This window comes from Telmatherina bonti, assembly GCF_933228915.1.
Source record: "Telmatherina bonti genome assembly, chromosome: 6".
Classification (NCBI taxonomy): domain Eukaryota; kingdom Metazoa; phylum Chordata; class Actinopteri; order Atheriniformes; family Telmatherinidae; genus Telmatherina; species Telmatherina bonti.
This window is the reverse complement of record NC_136624.1, coordinates 28,249,387-28,272,805: the sequence shown is the minus strand read 5'-3', so window position 1 is coordinate 28,272,805 and position 23,419 is coordinate 28,249,387. Positions and strand designations below refer to the sequence as shown.

General features: G+C 39.2%; 1 protein-coding gene across 1 annotated transcript in view; it reads right to left on the bottom strand.

The window, feature by feature from the left end:
- Nucleotides 1-23,419, bottom strand: part of cacna2d2a (calcium channel, voltage-dependent, alpha 2/delta subunit 2a) — a gene marked incomplete at both ends in the record, with an annotated part of 156,082 nt that overhangs the window by 73,621 nt on the left and 59,042 nt on the right. The window contains one exon of the mRNA XM_079241511.1: nt 1,609-1,668. Within this exon, the coding sequence (XP_079097637.1) occupies nt 1,609-1,668 (60 nt within the window). The remainder of the gene's footprint in view (nt 1-1,608; nt 1,669-23,419) is intronic.

Here is a 23,419-nt window from a genome sequence, read left to right as displayed (position 1 = left end):
TTTCTGATGTAAAATAAAGGTTAAAATATTTTTTGTGGTAATGGTGTTTGTAGTAATATTAACTTTTCTTTAAGAATATTAAAGATACTTAGCACAAAAATAAAGGACATTTTTGTTTGCTGAAATAATTATCCTATTTAATACAAATTAGTGTTACTTTTACAGCTTTACAGCTAGTCTAACCTGTAAGGATTGTGCTTTTGTGAAATGAGCAGCTAAACCTATGTAATATTCTCCTGTAGGTATTCACTCTTGTTTTCAGATTGAAGTGCTGCCAGGTGTGTGCCACTCACAGATGTATGAGTGGCACCTCACTGATACACATATTGGAATGAGATTTTCAGCCAGTGGCAAGTCCGTTATCTCCAGAATCTGGGACCTAATTCCATCCTCCAGGATGAAAACACTTCCCCCACCAGACTACCTCCGGAACAGAGTATAGAGGATGCCGTAAGGTGCCATGAGTCCAGACCCCAACCCAACTAAACATCAGTTTAAGAGTGCTGTATGTGCCGGTGGACCTTCAACACCTTGTTGGAAGATGCAGCAAAATAAGACCAGGCTGATGACCAGCATGAGGACAAGTTGCCAAGCTGTTATAGCTGCTTACATGTTTAACTTTATTCCACTGAAGCACAATCCTTACAAGTTATACCTTGTGTGAAAGGTACAAACAAAACAAAATAAATACAGCACCAGCTGGTATTGTTAAAGAGGGAGAAATAATCAACACTTTCTTTTGTGTAAACAGCAACAAAAGATCAAGCTGCATTGGGTTTGAAATCCTTTTTGTGCACCCAAGCTTCAGTACAAAGATGTTGGCAGTACTGAACACCACACCTCAACAACAAAGATCCTGCATGTCAGAGGTTTATCTGAAGCAGAACCACAGATTCTCATTATATGGGTTTGAAAGTGTGACAAATGCAAGTGCACAATGTCAATTCCATGTGTTGTTTGAGCCTATCGCCGTTATTAGTAGGCACAGTCTCGGAGAGGCCAAGTGTTTGCTTGATCGAATATCTTGAAAATGTCAACAGCTTCCATAGAGTAGTTTTTTTTTTTCACATCGCTGTGCATGTCCGTGCATGTGTTGGTGTGCATGTCAGAGGGGTATTTAAAGGTTTACAAATTTGACAGTCACTGGAAAACGTAGGCTCAGAAGCACGCGAGCCACAGTAATGGCATTTTCTTTTCTTTCCTTTTATTTTTTTTTTATACTACAAGAACGGATCCCTAGTGTTTTAAAGGTCAGCTTCACGGAAATGCAAAAATCAGATTGCTATGGCCTGTATAATAAAACAAACTGAATCTCTGAGATAATAGCAAAGATGATAAACAAACAAAAACAAAATCACCAAAAGACATTCATTTCCAGCGTGTGTAGATCCATAAATGTAGGCCTTTGATTGATTTTGCACTAGTTTTCACATAGTCTCTGTGATGCTGATCACATTGTCATTAAAGGCTTAAAAATAAAGTTGCTATATTGAGGGGGAGCTGAAAACAGATGGGAAAAGGCTGGCGATGGGAAGATAAACTAGTTTGTCTGGAAAAGAAAAGGGAAAAAGGAGTCGTCCTGGGAGAGGAGCGGCTGTCCTACTTTACCGTCACACCGTCTTGCCATGCGTGCTCCTTCTGAAGCTGCTCAGCCTCTCTTGCCAGTTTCTATAAGAAAACACAGAAAGGGTAACATGAGTATCAGAAGTCAGTAAGACATGTAGGATATTGATTTGTGTTTTGTGTGTGTGTGTGTGTGTGTGTGTGTGTGTGTGTGTGTGTGTGTGTGTGTGTGTGTGTGTGTGTGTGTGTGTGTGTGTGTGTGTGTGGGCATGTATCAAAAAGAGACAGGGAGAAAGTAGGAGAGAAAGCCAGACCAATCAACAGCATTGAAATGTTGAAACCAGAAAAACTCGCTAGTTTTTCTTTCGAGAAAAAAATCAAGATTATAAAAAAATCTAAAAACTTCAGCATTATATAATGGGAGAGTATAATTTCTAAACTAAAATTAATTAAATGCTCTTTAATTTTAGATTTCATGTTAACATTTGCAGGTGAGCTCCTTGTTGGATGCTTGTGTATACACGGTGGCATGTCACATGCTAAATGTCACATAAAGTTCATGGTTTCACCCATTAATGACTACAGAAACAATATGCCTTTTAAAAAATTTACATGTGAATATCAAGTATGTCTACAAAACTTAGGCTGCTAGAACAGTTCTAAAGATTTAGTGCTTTGGAATTACAGTTTGTTTTTTTTTTTCTTGTTTTGTATTTATCACAGTGTAAGTAGGCATTCATCGTCCATATAAATACATATGGGAGCTTTTTGTGAGCCCATCAAACAAAATTAAATTTTCTTTTCCTTTCATGTTGAAAAGACAATATCAAAACTTCAGATTAAATAAAATGGTGTGACGGAATATCAGTCAATAGCTTGAATTTTTTTTAATTCTAGCTGTTTACAAACATAGTTTCGTTACATTTAGATGTTGAATATGACCTTCAAGTTCAGACTTGATTTTTTTTTTAAAGACTTAACCAGACAATGACTACCTGAAGTCTGGAAGCCATGGACATCTTAAAAAAAAAGACTTGCTCTCTGTGTTCTCAGAGCTTAAATGCTGTATTCTTTTCTGGTTTGAGTTGTGTTTTCTGCAGGGGGACATGCAGCTTCAACAGATTTCAGTCGACTGATGCCACCACTGCAGCATACTCCTCTTCCCCGCTTGCAAAGATTTCTGGGTTGGAAGTGCAGTATGTGTTGAATCATTGTCCATCTGTGTGATAGACAATGATTCATCACACACACACACTTTAACATTTGGCGGACATCCCTGTACGCTTGAGATTTCATCCTACTCCTATATTCTGTCAAATCTTCAGTAAATACAACTGACCTAGTGCCAACTGAAGGTCAAGCATGCCCATCCTTGAACACTGTCCCTATGTGTTTACAGATAAAGACCCTTTAGATTTTGAGTCTGTCCAAGTCCTCGTTTTTTTCTGTCACTGTGGTACAAATCAACCAGTGGTCTAAAGAATGTCGTTTCAGACACAGTATGGCAGTTTGAGATGATTTTTTTTTATTTATTTATTTTTTTTTTAGCTAGGTCTGTTTAGGTTTTGCTATTCTTAAAGCTTACAATATGTTTGTACCTTGTAGGCAATGTAACCATGAATAAATATACATCAGCCTCCTGGAGAGTATTTACCATATGGCTGGATGCTGTGAAAGGGTTTTCCTTTACCATGACAATGATCCTGTCATCATCCACTATCTTTCTCTCCTCCTGACATCCAGAATCAAATCACACTGGCAAGCACGCTCATGTGTTCCTGTTTTTTCTCAAAATGTACCAAACTAGTGATTTGGCAACTGCTTTGATTCTTAATATCTCTCTGATGGATTAGTTTTGTTTTCGCAGTGTAGGGAGACTATGTTTCCCATCCACTGACAATGTCTTTGAATGTATGTTGAGGCTTTACAACAACAGCTTCCAAATGCAAATTTCACACAAGGCATCAACTCTGAACAAATTTATTATAACTAATGAAGCATTAATGCAGGAATAAAAAAAAAACAAAACAAATATAATTGAAAAAGCCTCAATCTTAAAGTCCAATTCCATTTGATTTCTCAAAAAACAATATTTCACAATTTAACCATCAACTTTAAAAAAATGTTCCAATAATATTTTTTATCTCATGCTACTTCTGTTAAACACCACAATTCACTAATGTTTTCATAAACAGTTTGACCTAATTTACCATTATTAAGATTTAGCAAACCCATAAGACATTACAAGCATGAGTTCTTCTAAAGGAAGCAATGCAAGTGGAAAATACATTGCAGCCTTAGAGTTTTCTCCCTTCCCTGCAGTGCTTCCCTCCCTCCAGCCATTCATCTTGGGCCTCGGTATCTAGGTTTCCCCAGGCCTCTAGGGGGCGATCTTATTTTGTCCCAGAATAGCGGTATTGCCGACAAAGTCCCAGGGCTCTGAAATGACTAACCCTATTTAGACCCCCCGCCACAGTTAGTGCTCATTCACAGTCAAACAGGCCTTCCCGTTTCTTGGGAGACTTTTTATCTCTAAAAAACACTCAACACATAAACTCTCATTATAACAACAGCTGCCCCTTTTTCCATTAAGTGCCCCACCCATCTCATCTGAGCTGTTCCTCCCACTTATAGTCACAAAGAGACGACATAATTTCAACACATATACCAGGCACAACATACCAAGCTCAGGGTAATGTTATATGATGAAATTAGTGTTGTATTATTCAAAATATGTTCATCTGTAGCTAATTTGAGGCTCATGACAGTGAAAAATGTTGAGAATTTCCAATTCTCTGTGGCAGCATGAATCCACAGATTTAAATCACAGCAGCAAACCTTGAACAATAACGATAAGATTTAATTCAATTTCTAATTAAAGAACAGGCACCTGAAACAATGAAATAAAGTTCTAATTACTTTCCTGAAAAGATTATTTAAGAGAACGATATAAAAAGTAATTATGTGACTCTTTGTGAAACAGGGCTAGCATTGCTAAAAACGCAGCAATCAGCTCCACCTTGGTAATTCATGTTTTCTTCTTCCTTTCTTTTTTTTAAAGAAATTAATTACCAACACTACAATTTGGGACCAAAAATGCAGCAAAAGAATTATTGCTGAAAATGTGTGATTCCATTTGGTCACAACATTCAGTGTATGTGATAATTTACTATCATTATTATTATTATTACCAAAATTCCTATAAAGTGTGTAGAATAAATGGCTTTTGCGTAACATTTTCGAGCATCATCCACTGTTTATCAGTAATCTAGCGACCCCCTGCCTTTAGCCTGGTCTTTTACCTCAGGATTTAATCTGCCAGTAAGAATCTCTACTTATTGCTTTTGGAAATGCATTTCTCTCCCACTGAGTGGACAGCTCATCTTTTTTTAAGCACTATGTTTCTCCAGCTGTTTATTTCCAGGTATTCTTCCTACTATCTCACCCTGTAAGGCCACCATTTCTCTAGAACCCTATCTCTTCCCGAGCAGCTTAATGCCGTCTGCCTGCTCCAAAACAGTCATGTGTCTTCATGCGTCTTTCCCTCTTCTGTGTTGGCCCAGATGGATTGGCAAGACAAACAGCCAATGAATCAGAGTGAGAGATGTGGGAAGGAGGGGGACAGGGATATATCATCTCTGCTGGTGGCTGGAGCCCAAGCAGCTTAGAGTACTGGATGAGCATAGTGAGATCAGCACAGAACAGCGCAGATAAGCTCCATACAGGCCCACACAACACAAAAAAAATAACACTACAGTATACAGGCACAAATGCACCAGAAGTCAACAACATGAACATCATGAACATGAAGCTTTAATGCTTTCGCCATTGTAACCTTGACGCACAATGCATCATATGTTGGGCCATTTTTCAGCCAGACCTCTGGCAAGGTCGAGAACCATACACACGATTTTGTAATGAATAGTCGCTTTTGAAGCGCTGCCGCAAAATCTACAAACTTAAACATCACGCAGTGAAGTCAATCACTGTATGTAACGGTGTAGGTGACAGAGCAAAATAAGAACTAGCTGCAGCTCAGCAATGTCTCCCCTCCACAAAGAAAGGTGCCGCTGAAAAGTATTGCTCCCTCAGTGTGAACTCACAGAGCAAGGAGACAGCAGAAAAAAAACATCCCTCCCCCGAAAAGCTCAGTATGAGACGATTAGGATCTTTAATATTCATAACTGTTCAGTTTGCTCTGTTCCTGGGGGGAGAGGTTTAATCAGTCAAAGTCATGTTATTTCTAAGGGAATGACAGCACACCAGGGACGGACGGCGTCATGCTGTGGTGAGCGCCAACTCAACACTGGCCTGCCTGCCTGATTGCTGTAGCCTGTTAGGCTTTTTCACTGAGCATTAACTTAAAGGGCACTCGACACACCACATTGTCGCCTGTGTGGTCTACAGGGACTCTTCAAAACAGCCCTACAATGTGGGTGTTTGAGTGAGAGGGCACTTGAGAAAACGCGACACACACTGTACATGTGATTGCAGCTTTGAATAAGGTACTCAACATGTTCCAAATGAGCCCCCTTCGCTCAGTTTCTGTGAATGCTTGAGTCACCTTGGGGACCAAACGACTGTGAAATGACTCTGCTGGGGCCACCTAACCTTCTCAGAGTGACTAATGTGGTAAAGAAAGACCTTTGGTAAATTTTGCAATGATTGGCTGCTGTGAACAATAAGAAACACAATGGCAAGCAACTAAGCTCCCTTTCAAAAGATTTCTAAATATAGAACAATTTCATAAGAGTCCTTCTCACAATGTAGAATAATATCCAGTGGAAAACTCCCGACTAGCATTCACATGATCAAAAAGAGTATCATCTATTTCTATTTATCTATTATTTTATTTTATTTTTTTTATATATAGTGACAGTTTAAAAGACATCTGTGAGGAGATATGAAAATGCAAGATTTCCAGTTTGACTGAAAACCACTTTGACTTACGGTCGTTGATTATTTCACATTAGATCAAAAGCCTCTCATCTGTCATGGCCTTAAAAGCTGTTCAAAAGGCCGTGCCAGCACAGAGAGATGCAACGTCTTGCAGAAGTTATTCCATTAGGGGGCAGCAGAAAGAATATACCAGTGAGCTGCAGCAACAACAGCAGCCAGTCGAGCCTGTCAGAGTGAGAGCAGTCTGCTTTAAGCTCTTCATTCTGTCTTCTCCACTCGGCCGGGATTAAGGCCAATCATAGAAATCACTGAGTCAGAACCGTCCCACAATAACAGATGGAAGGACTTTCCACTCCAGAATTTTAAAACATCACAGAGAAACTGACTTTCACTTTGCCTCGCACCCTCGCCACCACCACCAGCCCCCCCAGCGCCACCACCAGCCCTTTTATCTTTCCTCTTCGCCCGGCTGTTTTATCCTACCATCATATGCTGTACTCCATTTCTCTCCATCTGTCTCAGTTTACTGCCCTCAAACTTTCCTCCTCCTCCAACGCCACATTAATTCTAGCAACACGGTTACAAGCCAACTTCAAAATTGTTTAATTGACTTTAGAGTAGAGAACTAGTCAGAAATGATGATAGAACAGGAGGAAGCTTGAAAACACGGGACTTCTTTTGATCGCTTGAATTATTAGACTTTTTTTCACAGCGGAATGATGATTTTAAGATCCAGCCACACAACGTAAGAATAAATGCTCCTCTTCAGAGCCACTAAACAATGGAAAAGTCCGTAATAAGATGGAATAATGACCCTTAATTCCAGGTCCCTGGTTGGTTCACTGCTGGAAGCTGGGTATTGTAGTCCTTATTAACAAACTGTAACAGAGGATCTGCTTGGATAGGTGGGAGACCATGTCTTTGTTCTGAGATCCAAAGCACCCAGTGGCAGTCCAGTTTGCAAGCGCTATGCATGTAGCGCTATTGTAGCATGTGCTCAGATAATCCCTGCCTTTGTTTCTATCCCATAATCTTCCTCCAGCACAACGGAAATGTTAACATTTTCTTTTGCATTTCCCCACCAGTAGCAGAGCACTCCCAACTCCACTTTGGTGTTTCCAAAGAGCCTGGATCTGGAGGATGCAAGCTGTCACTTACCCACAGCAGCAGCAACTCGACAGCTTTTGGAAATCAAACACCAGCTTTTCAACACCGCACACAGACCCTGAGAAACGGCGTATTTTCACAGTAGATTGCCAGCATTGTGCTGAAGATCACTGAGACAAAAAAACCCCAGCTGTCTTTACTTTGGGACAATACAGTAGCGCCTGAAGCAGCTAAATTCTCTCATTTTGGGATCTTCAGAGCTTCTCTGCAAATAATTGATCTTGGTTGGAAGCTCGTGTGTACTAATAAAACCATTTTCAAGTTTGTTATATGGGTATAATGAAAACACAATTGTAACAGAAGCAACGTCAAAGGCATTAATCCACTATTATAACATGATACTGAATATTTAAGTATCTCTATAAAACAATTCAAACTAAAAACTAATTTAGTTTTAATTGGGAAGCATTTTGTTTCAGCAGACACTGAACTGAAAATAACATGCATTCACTTATTAAACAACTGAGCCTCTGTCGCTGAATGGCAGTCATCTGAGCCCAGAACATGAACAGCAGATTAATCACTGCCACTGCACATTTAAATAAACCTCCTAATAGCATAAATACTACAAACCTTTTTATCTATATCACTTAGTCACAGGTGATGATGCACATTTGCAGCACAAATTTAATCCATCTAGAGGTCACACAGCATTGTGTGTCTGCAGGTTTTCAGGAGTCTTGCATTCAGCAGACCAGCAGGGGGCTCAGGATGAGCGTCCAGGCAGAGCACTTTGTTGACACAGCCACGATCAGCTCAGTGACATGCAAGGGTTCTGGTTGGTGGAGCTCACTGCCCATTGTTTAACAGATACCCGCAGACATACACAGCTTTTTTCTGCTGCTGCTGATATCGTCCAGACAAAAAAAAGCAGTTGAGACTTTGTGAGAGAAGAAAGAAGCCTAAAAGTGGTCTTTTATAAGAATAAATAACATTTCCTCATGCTTTTATAGCAGCCCAAAGCATGACTCAGAAGGAGAAAAATTGCATCCACACTCTCTGGAGCTAGTGATAAATAAAATACGATTTCACTTGAAGGAAATTGAACACATCACCAACCGACGTATGAGTGAGCACCTAGTTGTTTCATCTACATCCACTGTAGGTTGAGTGGGGAGGAGTAGAGAGAAATGGCACGGAGATGCATACAACAGCATAACAGGATGCCTGCACACAGGTGCTTCTGGTCACATTTTAATAAGAACAAAAAAAAGCCTTGACTAAAAACATATATTTCATAAAAACTCACACTTCAACATCTTGATTAAAAGTTAAGCATACACACTTAGTCTCTACTGGTCACATATAAAACCAGTACAAACTCCACTCAGGATTTATGTGCATGTTGTAATCACATCACAAGAGGTTTCACTAATCAACTGCAATCAGTTGTATTCTCTGGGCTCTTTCAGCAGCAGACACACACAGACAGCAGAGCTTGGACAGATGCACCGTTGGACAGAGGAGCGGGTTCTTCATTTCCCATGTGGACATCAGGGACAACTTCATCAAAACTGAATCCAAAACTTTTTTCTTTTTTCTCCAGTTTTCTATTTGTTTCATGTAACTGTCACAAACACCGAGTGGCTTTAAAGGTGGTTGGGACCAAAATAATGTCAGAGGGAAAAAAAAAAAAAAAGCAATCCACAAGAACTGAAGAAGTTGATTTCTTTTCTTGCTGACTTTTTTCTTCTTTTTTTTTTCTTTCTTTTATTCCAGAGCCAAACCAGTAATATCTCAGCCCACCAGCTTAGCACCCTGTCCTAACATTCAAGGTAGTTATTTGGGACAAAGGTCACAATGTGTTACAAGAGAGATATTTTATGATGTCTTACAGATTTACTTTGCTCTCTCCCTCGGTCCTCACTGCTACAAAGAGAAAGCACATGGTGTCTCCGTCTGACAAAACCATTGTTAAAATGCCAGAGAGCCCAGTGACAGCAGTTGGTGTTTGACAAAGTGTATCACTGACAGTGTGTGGCCAGTCAATTGTTCAGGATTTAAACACATGGACACACATGAGCACACACCTTTAGTTGTATTCATCCATGCACACGCACACTAACACACACACACATATACACACACACTCTATCCAGTATTCCAGCAGACATAAGGGTGGAAAAACATGCAGACACGGCCGTCTCTCAAAGCAATTACAGCAGATTGAAAGCAAATTAAATTTGAAGCCTAGAGCAACACCAACCTCTGAACGTCCATGACAGATATGACAGGGGAGGAAGGGGAGTGCTGCAGGGCCAAAAGGTGGAGGGAATGATGGAGAGAAAGGCAGGTATGGGTCACAGAGGAAGAGAGAGCTACTTGGATAGAAGAGTAAGTAGGAAGAAGTAGGACAGAGAGTTCAAAAAAAGAACATCGGAAGTCAACAAAGATAGCTGCAGATGCCTTATGAAAACATACCATACTTTTTTATACGTACCACAAAAACCACTTGTTTTGAATTATATCACCTTAAATTTTTGTTATATATTATTGGTATGTCTGCTTTCTGATTACTGCAGAAAGTAAACCATAAATGAAATTATATTGTTTTGACTTTAAGTTCATTGTTTGTATTGCACACCTTGGTTTCCAGGTAATCGACTATAAAATAAAAGGATACGCTGATCTCTGAAATCAGACAATATGAATTACAGTTTTACTAGACATCATTACACTGTGACTCCACATATGCACTTATGGTGCCTGCAATAAGTTACAATTGTGCATGCAATTGTTTAGTAATAATTATGCAAATCATAAGAAAATTGGAAAAACAAAAATAAAGAGAAGCTCTTCAACATTAAATGTAATAAGAGCACTTGTCTGTCATGACAGTGAAAATGATACCTGCAAATACAAATATTTAACAATCTGGAGACCATTTAGCAATCACAAATATATGCTCAGTACAGGCGTACAGATTAGCTCAGTTTCCACTTCTTCACGAGATATCGTTTCTCCATTTTCATTATTCTAGTCCAAGAAATGACAGGATTAGTTGTGGCGGCTTTTAAACATCTGATGTTATCTTGCTCTCCTGAGTGAATAATTAATCCTCCTTACTTCCCTTCTCCTCATCATCCTCTTTCCCTTCATCCAAGCTTCATCTCGCCTCCATTACTCTGCTCCTATTTGCTCCCCCCACCACCATACTGTCTCTCTCCCTGAGGAGATCTTTTTTTACTCGGGAGAAAGGAAGCCAAGCGGCCTCGCATTTAAGTACCTGCAGCGTACCGTAGAGCTATTTGAAAACACACAAAAAAAAGAGGTCTCTGTAATCACTAGTCACTGGTCTTAACGCACATATTGCACATATTGCATTTATGCAGTAAGATTTACTACACCTATTGTCTTTTTTAGCTAACCTGAACATGATAGTCCCATTAGCCTAAACAATATTAGATGGGTCTATAATCAGGTTTAAACTGCCTGCACAGAATGATGAAATATACCATTATAAACTAGTGCACTTTCCTGTCAGTACTAACAAACGAAGGACATTGTCGAGAGAGTAACTGTCTTCCATGCTGGTTTCCTATGTTAATGCAAATAAAAACTGGCTAACAGTGTAAATGTTTGATCAGTCTGCTATGTCTCGTGTGCATACAGTTTATGCGGCTCGGTCATTGAGAGATGGTTTGTTTAATAGGCAGTAGAACATTGATGCTCAGCATTTACATGAGCTGCAGATGATGATAAAATATACATGCATGCTCATCAATATGATCTCATTTATAAAAATAGAGCAACTAGAAAATTAAAGAGATAATGAGCAATAAATGACAGAAAGTCTTTGCATTACTGTGTGTCAGTGGTGCCCAGCTCCAGTCCTCAACAAGGGCCACAATCCTCCAGGTTTTCCATGTATCTCTGTTCTAAACGCCTGACTCAAATTAATCAGTCATTGTGCAAAACTTTATTGACTGTTGGATCCAGTTATTGGAAGCCAGGTGGACACCCCTGCTATATGTAGAAAGCTGATTCTTATACACCATGTAAAAGATACACTGTATTTTATGTAGTTTTCTGTTGCTTTATAGTGTTTTTCATGCCTCTGATGCTGACTTGTTTCCCAGTTATTTAGGGAGGGATAATCGCAAAGATTTCAGCTTGATATTTACGGAGTTTTTCTGCTTTTTCTGAGCTGCAGATTTGTTAAGGTGACTGACAACCTGGCAATGTTATCTAATTTCACACTTTTTCTGTTATAATCTGGACTCCAAAAGATTCATTCAGCACCCATCTGCACTCCAGCTGTTAAGGCTGGGGAGTTAATTGACTGAAACCAAAATTCAGAACCAATAATCACTGTAATCTTGCTCATGTCAATTGTTTAAAATATTCGGAAATTTAAATTTCTCTTGACCATATAAACATCTAAACTATTTGCGTTTCATTTCACTTATTTCAAAATACCTGTTCTTTCTTATGAAAATGTTTGTGACAAAAAATGCAGTTAGGTACAAAGGCGAAGCAAAAAATTATCCTGAAAGAAATGCTAAGTAATTATAATTGCTTTATTAATTATAATTGCTTGTGTTATATCTGTGAAGTTTTCATGTAGAACCACTTTTGTTATAAACAAGCAGCTGCTGAAAAAACAAAAAAAGGTTTTATATAAACATTATTGTTCCTGGGTATCTAATTGTATGTTGGCTCATATGTAACACAGTGACTGGAAATATGTAGTTTTCCATGTCCTTAAAAAGTTGAGCCATTCAAATCAGAAAAATGAACACAACACGACATTTACATCATCACATATTGACAATTCATTTAGTTATACCTCATAACTTTGCTGACTCATGAAAGCACAGGTGCCACCATGTGTTATAACAGAATAAACATGTAAATAACGTGTTTCTGAAGTAGCTGGAAAGCTCAGTTTTTATTTGTTTGATTAATGATGACATTACAAGTTTAAACATGAAGAGATTTTAAGAAAGCGCAATAAAAGATGGTAAAAAAAGAATAATTAAGGAACAGAATGTAGTCCAGTAGTTATTGGGCCTGAAAAAAATAAAGGTTAGATAAAATAATCTTTTCTTTTTTTTTTCTTTTTATACCTAATTGTTTATAGTGTTGCCAGTACATGCATTAATACAATGAGATAAAGAAGAGGTCCTTGACTTGGCACCACTTTTGCAAATTAAGAAAATTGAATTTTAAAAGCGGTGGCTCTGATGAGTTACATGAGAGAAAAGAATTGCTGAGCATGAGAATAACTCAGTTGCTGATAACTGAACTAGAAGACAAGGGGTAGGGCCCAGGGCAAACAAGAACATTACCAACTCTAATCAGACTAACAAGGCCAACCCAAATATTAGAGGAGGAGTCATTGAATCAAAAACATCCTAACATGGCTCACGTAGCCCAAACATGCCCACAAGCCATTCACATGAAATGACTTATTCAAATCATTCTGTAAGAAAAAACTCATTCTCGCACACAATATTTTTAACACTACATTCAGTGTTGTTTTCGACTTCATAAGTTGAAGATTACACTGTGTAGTCAGTTATATTTGTGTTTATGAGGTCAATTTAGAAGATGGCATTTTCAGCTCCTCCTTTGCTGAGTGAAATACACTTTTATCTCATTGATAGCAGACCAAAAATATCAGCCGAAGTAAATAAAATGGCTATATGGAATATCTAAAATTACAAAAAAAAAAACCCCCGTTGCAATAAAGGAAGTGATAAAAGATAAAAAGAGGTAAGGTAGATGAATTTAAAAAGCTAAAGATATGAAGGAGTGAGAGCAAGGATGGCAGGTAGGCAGGACTGGCACAGTCTAACCTTGACAGAGAGCATCTTCTGACAAGCATCTGCCTCCTGTAATAATTTAGAAATAATCTCCATCCACAAAGGCCCAGCAGTCTGGCGGAGTAAATGCTCTGTGCCTGATCAATCACTCCGATTCAACCAGCTGCCGGTCTCAGTATGCGCAGGCCTGACATCGATCTCAAACCTTCTCCCTCTGAGTCGTACAGAGGAAGATGACAGAGTAAGCAACAGGATGAGAAGGTGAGACAGAATACAGACAGGGCAGGACTAAACTGAGAAAAAAAAAAAAAAAAAAAAGGATTCTGATTCAAAAGTAAGTGGAATGAAAACAGATTATATGGAAAACATATAATAAATAAGAGGTTGTATTTCCAGAAACCCCTGAACAAGACAAACTGAGGGTAGACTCTTATGTGTTTCCCCACCATGCTTTGGTGCTGTGAATATTGTCTACTGGACAACAGAAGATTCTTTTGTTTAAGGTTTCTGAAGGTGCAGCAGGTGGCCACCTAGTTTCATAAAAGAAGAATACACACCAATGTGTGCAAATACAAGCCGTCAACACATCTAATTACTTCTCAGCGTTGTGACGGCATTAACTGTCACTGCGTATTTGGCTCCTAGCAATTAATTGACTTTTAAATAGTCTGCCATTAGCACCAGTTTAAATAAATAGATGTACTCCTCTGCACTTTAGTTAGTACATTTTGCAGTAGATGCCTTTAGGAAGCAGCCCCACTGAGTCAACGGAAATGGCAGTATAACAAGCAACATTTAAAATCAGTTAAGAAAGTGAGCCTTTCCTCTAAATATGTCATTATGATGTATTTATTGATAAACAGAAATAAAGTGGCTATCATATTTAAACAACTCCATCCATGCGGAGCTACCAGGTTTTCTCATGATTTGTATGCAAACTATCTAAAAAGTTAGCATCGTTCATCATTAGCATCAAGTTAGCATCATTCTGTCCAGCCCCCTCGTTTCAGATGGAGGAATGCATCAAGTCAAGACAAACTTAAGTTTGTATTTTTCAACACTAAAACACAGTTATACAACTGATGGGTCCAGGGATTCGGCATTAACTTATCTGTAACATGTGAAGCACGTTCTAAATTATTACCAAACTGTTTAACTAACTTTTAATTAATTATTTGTTTAACCCTTTAAGGTCTTGGTCTACCATTTGGTAGAGGTAAATTTGCAATGACTGATGAATTTCTTTAAAAAATTGCGGAAATAAAGACATCTCTACCAATTGGTATATATATGTAAAACCCAAACTATTTGTTATAACCAAGCGGTAACCTCAGGTGCTTTAAAGTGAAGCCTATGCAGAAGTGTCAAAAATTACAGTTCACTCCTCATCTGCTAGGGGCTGCCTCCAAAACAGAGCAAATTCCCAAAGCGTCACATGTTTAAAAAGGCAACTCCACAACAGAAATACATGTTTACAGCCTGGTTCAGAAAATCATTTAAAGTTTCCATCAAATGTATCTATAAGGACAGCTGTGGGGGAGTGATTTATTTTATATAACTCATTCATTTAGAAGTTATTTCATCTCAAAATTCTGCATAATTAGGTGCGTGTTCTTTTGATTGACAAGTACCCAATGTCCCGCTGCATGAAGGCAGAGTGTAGCACAACAGCAGTTTTTAACTGTTTAACAGTGTGATTTAGTTTTAACCCGCTACCTTTGTTAGCTGGTTAGCTTCCAATAGCTCGGTTAGCTCGATTAGCTCTTAGCAACTGGCAGGTTGGAGTTTGATATACGTCAACCATCCATCCCCCACACTCAGAACCTCTCTCTGAGCTCTACTTCTTTTCACATTTTTGAATTTTTCAGGAAAGACGCCGTCAAGGTGACGACAGAATGAACCGCCCAATGAGGTTAGTGCTCTTCGGAAACCTACATATGAAGTCATGAAGGCTCCATGCATCTTTTATATACAGTTTTATATACAGTTTCAACTACTGTTTCAAATTTCAACCATTTCACTGTTGTTACATTATTAATAAATTCTTCCATATAAGATGTCAACCATTTGTTAAAAAAAAAAAAAAAAAAGACAAAAAAAACCCAAACATATATATATATATATATATATATTTTTTTTTTTTTTTTTTTCCCAAAACAAATGGAAAAACAGAAACATTTTTCTCTGGTCTTTTTGTTTGTGCCAAAGTTAAAGGGTTAATCACCCCCCTTTATTGTGGTAAGGCAATTACCATTTGTTGATTGCTAAGGTTTCAATGTGTATATCAAAGCACCTCCCGAAGCATGCCACCTGTGATGACGCCAAGCACACATTCCAGAGAGTTTAGATGTTTGGTATTATAAATCTTACAGTATGTAGAGGAGGTCAAATGCTAAAGGCTTCTTATGATAAGCTGAACCTTAACTTGTAAGTTTGTAATCAATGATAGGGATTAATTTGTCTCAAAAAGAAGAAAAAGGGGCTATTTTGCTTTTATCTGAGGCTGCTAAGATTAAGGGGGAAAGGACATACACACACATGCACACACACAAAAATAGACAGACAGGGAAGACGGGAAGAAAAAAGAGAGGTGGGACAGCTTGAGATAATAATTATCATAGAGGTGGTCTTCCAAGGTCAGTGTTTGAGATTCTCCTCAACTGTCTCTTTGAAGTAGCACACCCTCAAACTGCCTCCAGTATCTCCCCATTCCTCCGCTGCCTACAGGAATGAAACTATCTCTTTCTCTTCTTGTCCAGTCCCCACGTCTTTCCTCTGTCACTCACCCAGCAGAGGAAAACTGAGTCTCTACCTGCTGGTCGCTGCCTCGAAGAAACTGCAGCAGCTTTTACACCTTTTCAAATCCAGGACAAATTAAATGGGAGATAAACAATCCAACAGGTCTCTTGTCTGTGTATTTTGGGGAGCCGCCTGTCAGTCACTGAAAAAATTAAGCGAGTGGGCATTAAACCATTTCTCCCGAACCCCACTTTGTTACTCTATAAGAACAAAAACACACCTGTCAATCATTAAGTGCCAGGTCATTATGTTAAGAAAAGCTAGGACAGGCTAACAGAGTTATGTCAGCCTGTCAAAGCTCAAGGCAGTGGGGTAGAAACCATGAACGGGGAGAAGCAGGAGGGGTAATGGGCTGCAACGGAGAGGCAGACGAGGTAAAGGTTGACAGTTTGTACCTAAAACTCCTTTTGAGGCCGGAAAAGGAGAGTTGAGAGTAAAATCACCTCAATGGAGGAGTTGGAAAGTTTCCAAAGTGCAAATATTCTAAAGAAATCCTACAGCCAAGCTTGTAATAAGAGTGTTGGACCTTTGCGCAACATAAAAAGTAGTCAGAATATAACATCATAATGTTAATAGTTCAGTTTTTTTTTCTGTTAAAGTTTTCATTTACGGGGAGTAGTGGGTGACACATGAGGGCGGCATGCCACCTGCACTTGAGTGCTTGCAATCTGAAATCACTATTTACATAAGACAGGACTTTCCTGAAAAGAATAAAAATAAAAATAAAAATAAAGACATGTAGGTGATAGCATAGGCTCTCCTACAACCAGTATATGTGGTTTATAATTAATGATGCCTTTACAGATGGCCCGCGCACTAATGCATCACTGTACTATTACTGGCTTTTGAACCGTACACTGATAAAAAGTCAAGTTAGTTCCTATCCTCCTTAGCCAGGAGGACATGGTGTCAAAACAACTTAAAATGATGATTTATCAGACCAAGGGGCAGTTTTTTTTATATCACCTCCAGCTGTTAAATGAGCTCAGGCCAAGAGAAGGGCTGTGTTTCTAAATCTTCATCATGTATGGTTCTTGTTGCACTGTACGAGTTTCACTGAATTTGTGCAAGCAGTTATTAACAATATTCACAGACAACATATATCTAAAACAGAATATCATCCTTTTTTAATGCAGTGCTGCATGATATTATGTCATGTAATTTCAATAAATAGAAGAAATCAAGCTGTGGCCATTTTTACCTCCCATATCATCTATTTTTGTGCTTACTTATACTAGTGACCAGTTGCTAATAAAGATAATAAGATGTGGAATGGTTTATGAGGCATTTCTTTCCAGCATTAAAGTAGACTTTTCTAGTTTTTTGTTGCTCCTTTCCAAACTTGAATTAGAATATAGTCATACCAAAGTTGTCATTATCCTTTTTCTTGTTTTAAAAAAAACAAAACATTTTGCACTCAAATGAGAGTGACTTTAATACTGGAAGATTATACTGTATGTATCTGTGGAGAACTGCTGGGAACTTTTCTAACAGGGCCAAGAAAATTTTCAGGAAAAAGTCCAGACAACTTGGTCTGTTATGTTTCCGTAGTCACTGTTAAGACAAGTACATCACAGCAGGAGGATATCTGCAAGAGATTTGTTCTACCAGATTTGAAACGCGAGAGAAGAGGTGCGGAGGGTCAGCTGTCGAGAACATGCAAAATGCAGACGATTGCTTGAGATTAGCATATGAGTTTCCTTGTTGTGTTGATATGAGTTCTGCATGCATCCAGAAAAGTGGGAAGCAAATGAAAAAACAAGGGACAAGTCAACAGATAGACTGACTTTTATCAGCGCACACACATCCACACTCTGGTCGTGCATGCCTCGGACTATTTGCTAGCAAGCTCACACAATGTCTCACCTGCTGATGATCTGATAAAAGTCTGATTGATTTCAAGATTTTCTTCGGGGCTTGGGTGGAAAATCGCCACTGCAAGTCTTGAGTGATTGTGGCACACATTTGCGTACCTACATGCCACCACCCTGAAATATCTCTAGAACACTGCAGGACTGCAATGCATGTCTTAAAGTGGAACTATTATGTGCATTTCAGGCTAATTTATTTTTATAGACCAGAAGGGCTGGGATTGATTGAGTTATTGTCACAAATGTCTTTATTTACTTCAGACCGACCCTCTCCGTAGGCTGTCAGATCAGCCTGTGTGCAAAACGTGTGGATTTTCCGCATTAAGCCCCGCCTCCCGCCACTGCACTGCGGGAGTGCGCAACAGAACTGCTTTCACCGTCATTGTAACATCTCATAAACAGAAGGATTAGGCTAATATGAACTCAATAAAAAAAAAAAAAAAAAAAAAAACATGTCCACACATAGCATACAGCCCTACATGTTGGAACCTGAATCAGACCCTGAAAACAAAGTGGAAAACAGCAACCCACAGCAACGAATGCAGCAGGATGTCTCTCTTTGGTAAACTCACCAGCCATCGTTGGAAATAACTTTATCCGACATTTTCCACCCACCTGATGTATTTGTACATGCCCTTGTTAACCAGTAGAAGGTAACCAATCACCGAACCTTATCCCCCGGGACGTCACAAGGATTTCCAAGTAGAAAAAACTCTCTAAAACAACACGTTTTTTTGTTGCCATGGAAACCGAACGGAGAGAGTGTTGGAACTCAAACTCAAACTCAAACATGCGTTTAGGTGATAAAAAAACAGTGCCGTTCACATGTCTGATGAGGATTCAACACTGTAACACTGTAGAAAGCTCAGAAAACTCCAAATACCATAATAGCACCCCTTTAAAGTGGTTTATAAAAAATAATGAATAAAATCAGTTCCTAAAACATTTTTAAACAAACACTTCTGACCCATGATGACATTCCTGGGGCTGATTTTACCAGCATTTTATATCTCATTTACAAAATATATACACAACCAGTCAAAGATTTCAGACACTTTCACCAACTTTACAGGTGTCAAAATATCATTTATTTGATTTATATGCAGTAATTATATTTATACTACAAGATATCAGCTGAACCATCACTGAATTCTCCATTTTAAGGTGCTGTTACTGTTTTAAATCATTTGTGAGGTGAATATCTCTCCACTCTTTGGAAGGCTTGACAAAACAAAGATGTCATTTGAAGTAATCTGAAGCTGCAGCTCTAATCATAGTGGTTACCTGGACCATATATCCTGACCACATATGTGCGAGTCCCCTGCCACCAACAAACACACAAACATGCACAAACCATGTGGCAATCACCTCTCCAAATATGCTTGAACACCAATAAAAGCCTGTTTCTATTTTGTACAACCACCATTTCAGACCAATGCCACAACTGATCTCAGATGATGCAACAAGCTCAGACAGACCCTGAATGGCTTCCACTTAAGAAACAAACACAACAGAAGAGAAGTGACAGTGCAGCGCAAATGAATGCAAACTTGGGAGAAATGGAAAGGAGAGAATAATTCAATCTGCAACCACCTCCTCCATTCAGCCAAGGAGAACCGAAGTGAAGAGGAGGGGGCAAGGGGAGGGAAAACTAGCAGAGAGGGCTGAGGCGTGTGATGCCTCTCTCCATGAGCGGGGCTAAGGTGGCAGACGCCCAGATAAGCTGGGGCCAAGCTAAGATTAACTGCTTGCTCAGATGGAAGAGCAAAATAAAGGCAAGGCGACCTCTGATTTCCTTGGCCTCCCTGCGTGAGCGTCCTTACTCAGTGGGGACAAGTAGTCAGGATTGTGTACATTAACCATGATGAGAATTTTTAAACAGTCAACAACAACCCAGAGTGAAAAAAATACCACTGTCGTTCCTTCTGTGAGGAATAGGAGGCACATGACCTCTCTTCAATTTTGAAACTCATCTTTTTGTCTTTCCCAGAGTTCAGCTTTCATTTCCTGCAGTTCTTTACTGCAGAACTGCACAATAGCTCTGGAAGTTACACCTGCAGAGCTGGCAAACAGCCCCACTGAACAGCACTTCTCATTGTATAAGCCCATCCAACATTTGAAGTACAGGTATTACAAAAAGATAGAGGTTTCCTTGTGAAACTGAAATGTTCTGCTGGAGCTGTAGTGGCCCTCTAAACCTGATCTCTTGGATCATTCTGGTGTAGTTAAGCTCAAAGGCTGCAGCTCCATAAAGAACAGATCTTTTCTATCAATCCAGGAGCTTTCTCTCCTTTGACTGCACTTGTTCAGACTTTTTTTTTTCTTTGTGATTTGAGCTTGTTTGTATTTGAGACCATCACTTTTAGTCTTCTGTCACATAATATAATTAATATAAGGAGGAAGCTGGAGTAGACATGGAGAGCATGCCAACACTGCAGACATCCTGGTTAAAAATTATTGCAGGTGATATAAGATGACATTCTGCCTGGCTAGCTAACCATCTGCATGTTTTGTGGTTTTTAAGTATCAAAATTACATTCATACAATTAAAAAGATTCTCTAATTTTATGCATAAATAAATACAATTGTGGAAAACATTTAGACCACCCTTGTTTTCCAAACAACTACCTTTATTTGTGCCATTAGAAATTAATGTGAAATTTTGATGAACAAGGGTGGTCACATCAGTTATGTGATACTCTAACACACACAAGTTCAACAAAATAAAACGGCTCTGCCTTTATGTGCTACAGAAACCTGCACATTTTGTGTCTAAAACCTGATTCACTACAGCATTTTAAAATAGTGCAACATGAATCTGCTGCTTTGTCATGTGTGCATTCAAGTGTCTGCTTATGTAGGAGCAGCATACTGTGAAAACAGCACTTGTTCTCCTGATCAGTGGTCTGACAGGAACTAAGCGCTCCTTATCAGAATGCAGCTCCATTATTTGCACTGTCCCTTCCATAAGGAATAAAAGAAGGAACTCACTCAAGCAGAACCCGACACTATCACACTGGAATTAAAGCACAGCCTTTTGAGGTCAGAAGCAGGCTGTGCATATCAGGACAGAAGTCAAAAGGAATTATTTCATTCACCACAAGTCACTATTTACCAATGAACAACATCCGGCATCTTACTCAATAATAATAATAATGATAATAATAATAATAATAATAATTAAAGCCGCAAGCGGCATCCATCGGGTCCTCGCCTCATGCCGAACCCTCCACCCGAACTCGTCACAAAGCTTCCGGGTGGATGTGAAGTCAATGTTTTGAATCCCACACTAGTTTGTTTAAGAACATTGCACATAAAGTGCTAAATGGGCGTAAACGCCAAGATGGCGGACACCCTGTAGCCATGGTAACAGGTGCTTAATTGAGTTTTTTGCTCGTCTTGACGTGGTAGACATGTGTACCGAATTTCGTTACCCTACGATAACGTAGACATTCGGGACCCTCGAGACCCCCCCAAAAAACTGCCCCCCCCCCCACAATACATTCTATAATGTGTTAAGGACCTGCCAAACATGAATAGTTACAGTTTTGGTGCACATCGTATGAATTTGTGCAAAGATATAAGCAAACCGTGTTTCATGGCGAGAAGGTTTTTTTCCAAGATGGCGGACACTCCGTTGCCATGGTAACAGTTTGTTAATTGAGTTTTTTGCTTGTCTAGGGTTGATACACGTGTGCCAAATTTCGGAGCATTAGGTCAAAGTAGACGATCGGGCCCCTAGGGGCCCCCCAAAATATGCCCCCCCACACAATACATATTACAATGCGTTAAGGACCTACCAAATATGAATGATTGGAATTTTGGTTCCAATCGGATGTATTTCTGCGAAGATATGAGTGAACCGTGTTTCATGGCGAGAACGCTTTTTTCCATGGGTTGCCACGGTAACACGCTTTCTCCTATCAAAAAGATTTGAATAACTTTTGGTCCCCATCTTGTCACGAAGCTCCATGGTGAATATGGAGCCAATAGCATGAATCCCCTCAGACTAGTTCGTTCAAATGCGATGCGCCCAAATTGACAAAAACGGGCAAAAAAATGGCCGCAAACGCCAAGATGGTGGACAGCCTGTTGCCATGAGAACAGGCGTTTCAATGACTTTTTTACTTGTCTTGATGTGATAGACATGTGTACCGAATTTTGTCGTCCTACGTCAAACTAAAAAATTTTTTCCCCATTCTAGAGGCCATTTTTGGCGTTTCTAGGGGGCGCCGTCGAGGCATTTTTGCATTGGCGTGCATACAAACGCCAAATTATCGAAATTTTCACCGGACGTGAGGTGTGTGCCAAGTTTCGCAACTTTTCACGGGGTCTAAGGGGGTCAAAAGTGAGCGAGTTGTGCTTAGAACGAGAAGAACGAGAATAATAAACATTTGGAAAACAATAGGGCCTTGCCATACTTCGTATGGCTCGGACCCTAATGAAAAAAACACAGTTAATTTGCATTTTCACTGCAATAGGGAAAGGGGGGGGGGGGGGCAATATTTACTCAGGTCATAAAGCAGTAGCTAATAATAGACTAATTATATTGGGCTATAAAAGCTATTATTTCCACATCTCTATGATTTGTGCAGAGCAACATCAGCACGCTGACTTTCACCGATGGGAACCGTTTTCTTATCTGGCCTTTCAGTTGATGATGCTGATAAGAGAACTGGCAGATAATCAGCAGGGTGCGAAAGATGTAGCTGAGGTGGAGGGATCTAAAAGGTAAATAGGTGTTGAGATTAAAGGCAAAGCAGATTTTTACCTTCTTTTTAAAATAAAGAGAACATTATAGCTTATTTTCATAAACATTCTACTTCATGGTCCTGCTAACGAAAACAGATGGCGTACTGCGCCGTTACAGGTTTGAAAGTAGTCACTTATTCAAACAAGCCACTATTTTTATGAAATGATTCATTCTTTCTGCCACAAAGTGGCACAATATACATTTTCTATTAAACAGGTAAGGGGATTTTAGAAGCTCCTTTTATAAAAAAGAAAAGACAAAAAAATCAAATTGTGCCCCCTAGGAAACAACGAACAGACTAGAGTACTGCCTTACCATATGACAGGGGGAAAAAAAGAAGCCTGCATTTTAGTACAGCAATTCTCAGTGCAAGTGTCTGTGTCCTTTCTCCTCCATTTGTGCAGATACAAAATCGCAAATGGGAAACTGGAAATATATGTTTTATGCAGCTTGGGGAGACGGCTGCATAAAAGCACAAAGCAGTCATTTCTATTCATTTGTCTCTCGCTGACGGGGAAATGACGGAGTGCAGCAGATGCTACAGCTACGTGAACAAGTTGTTTAAAGACAAAAAGGATTTTTTTTTTTTTTTTTTTAAT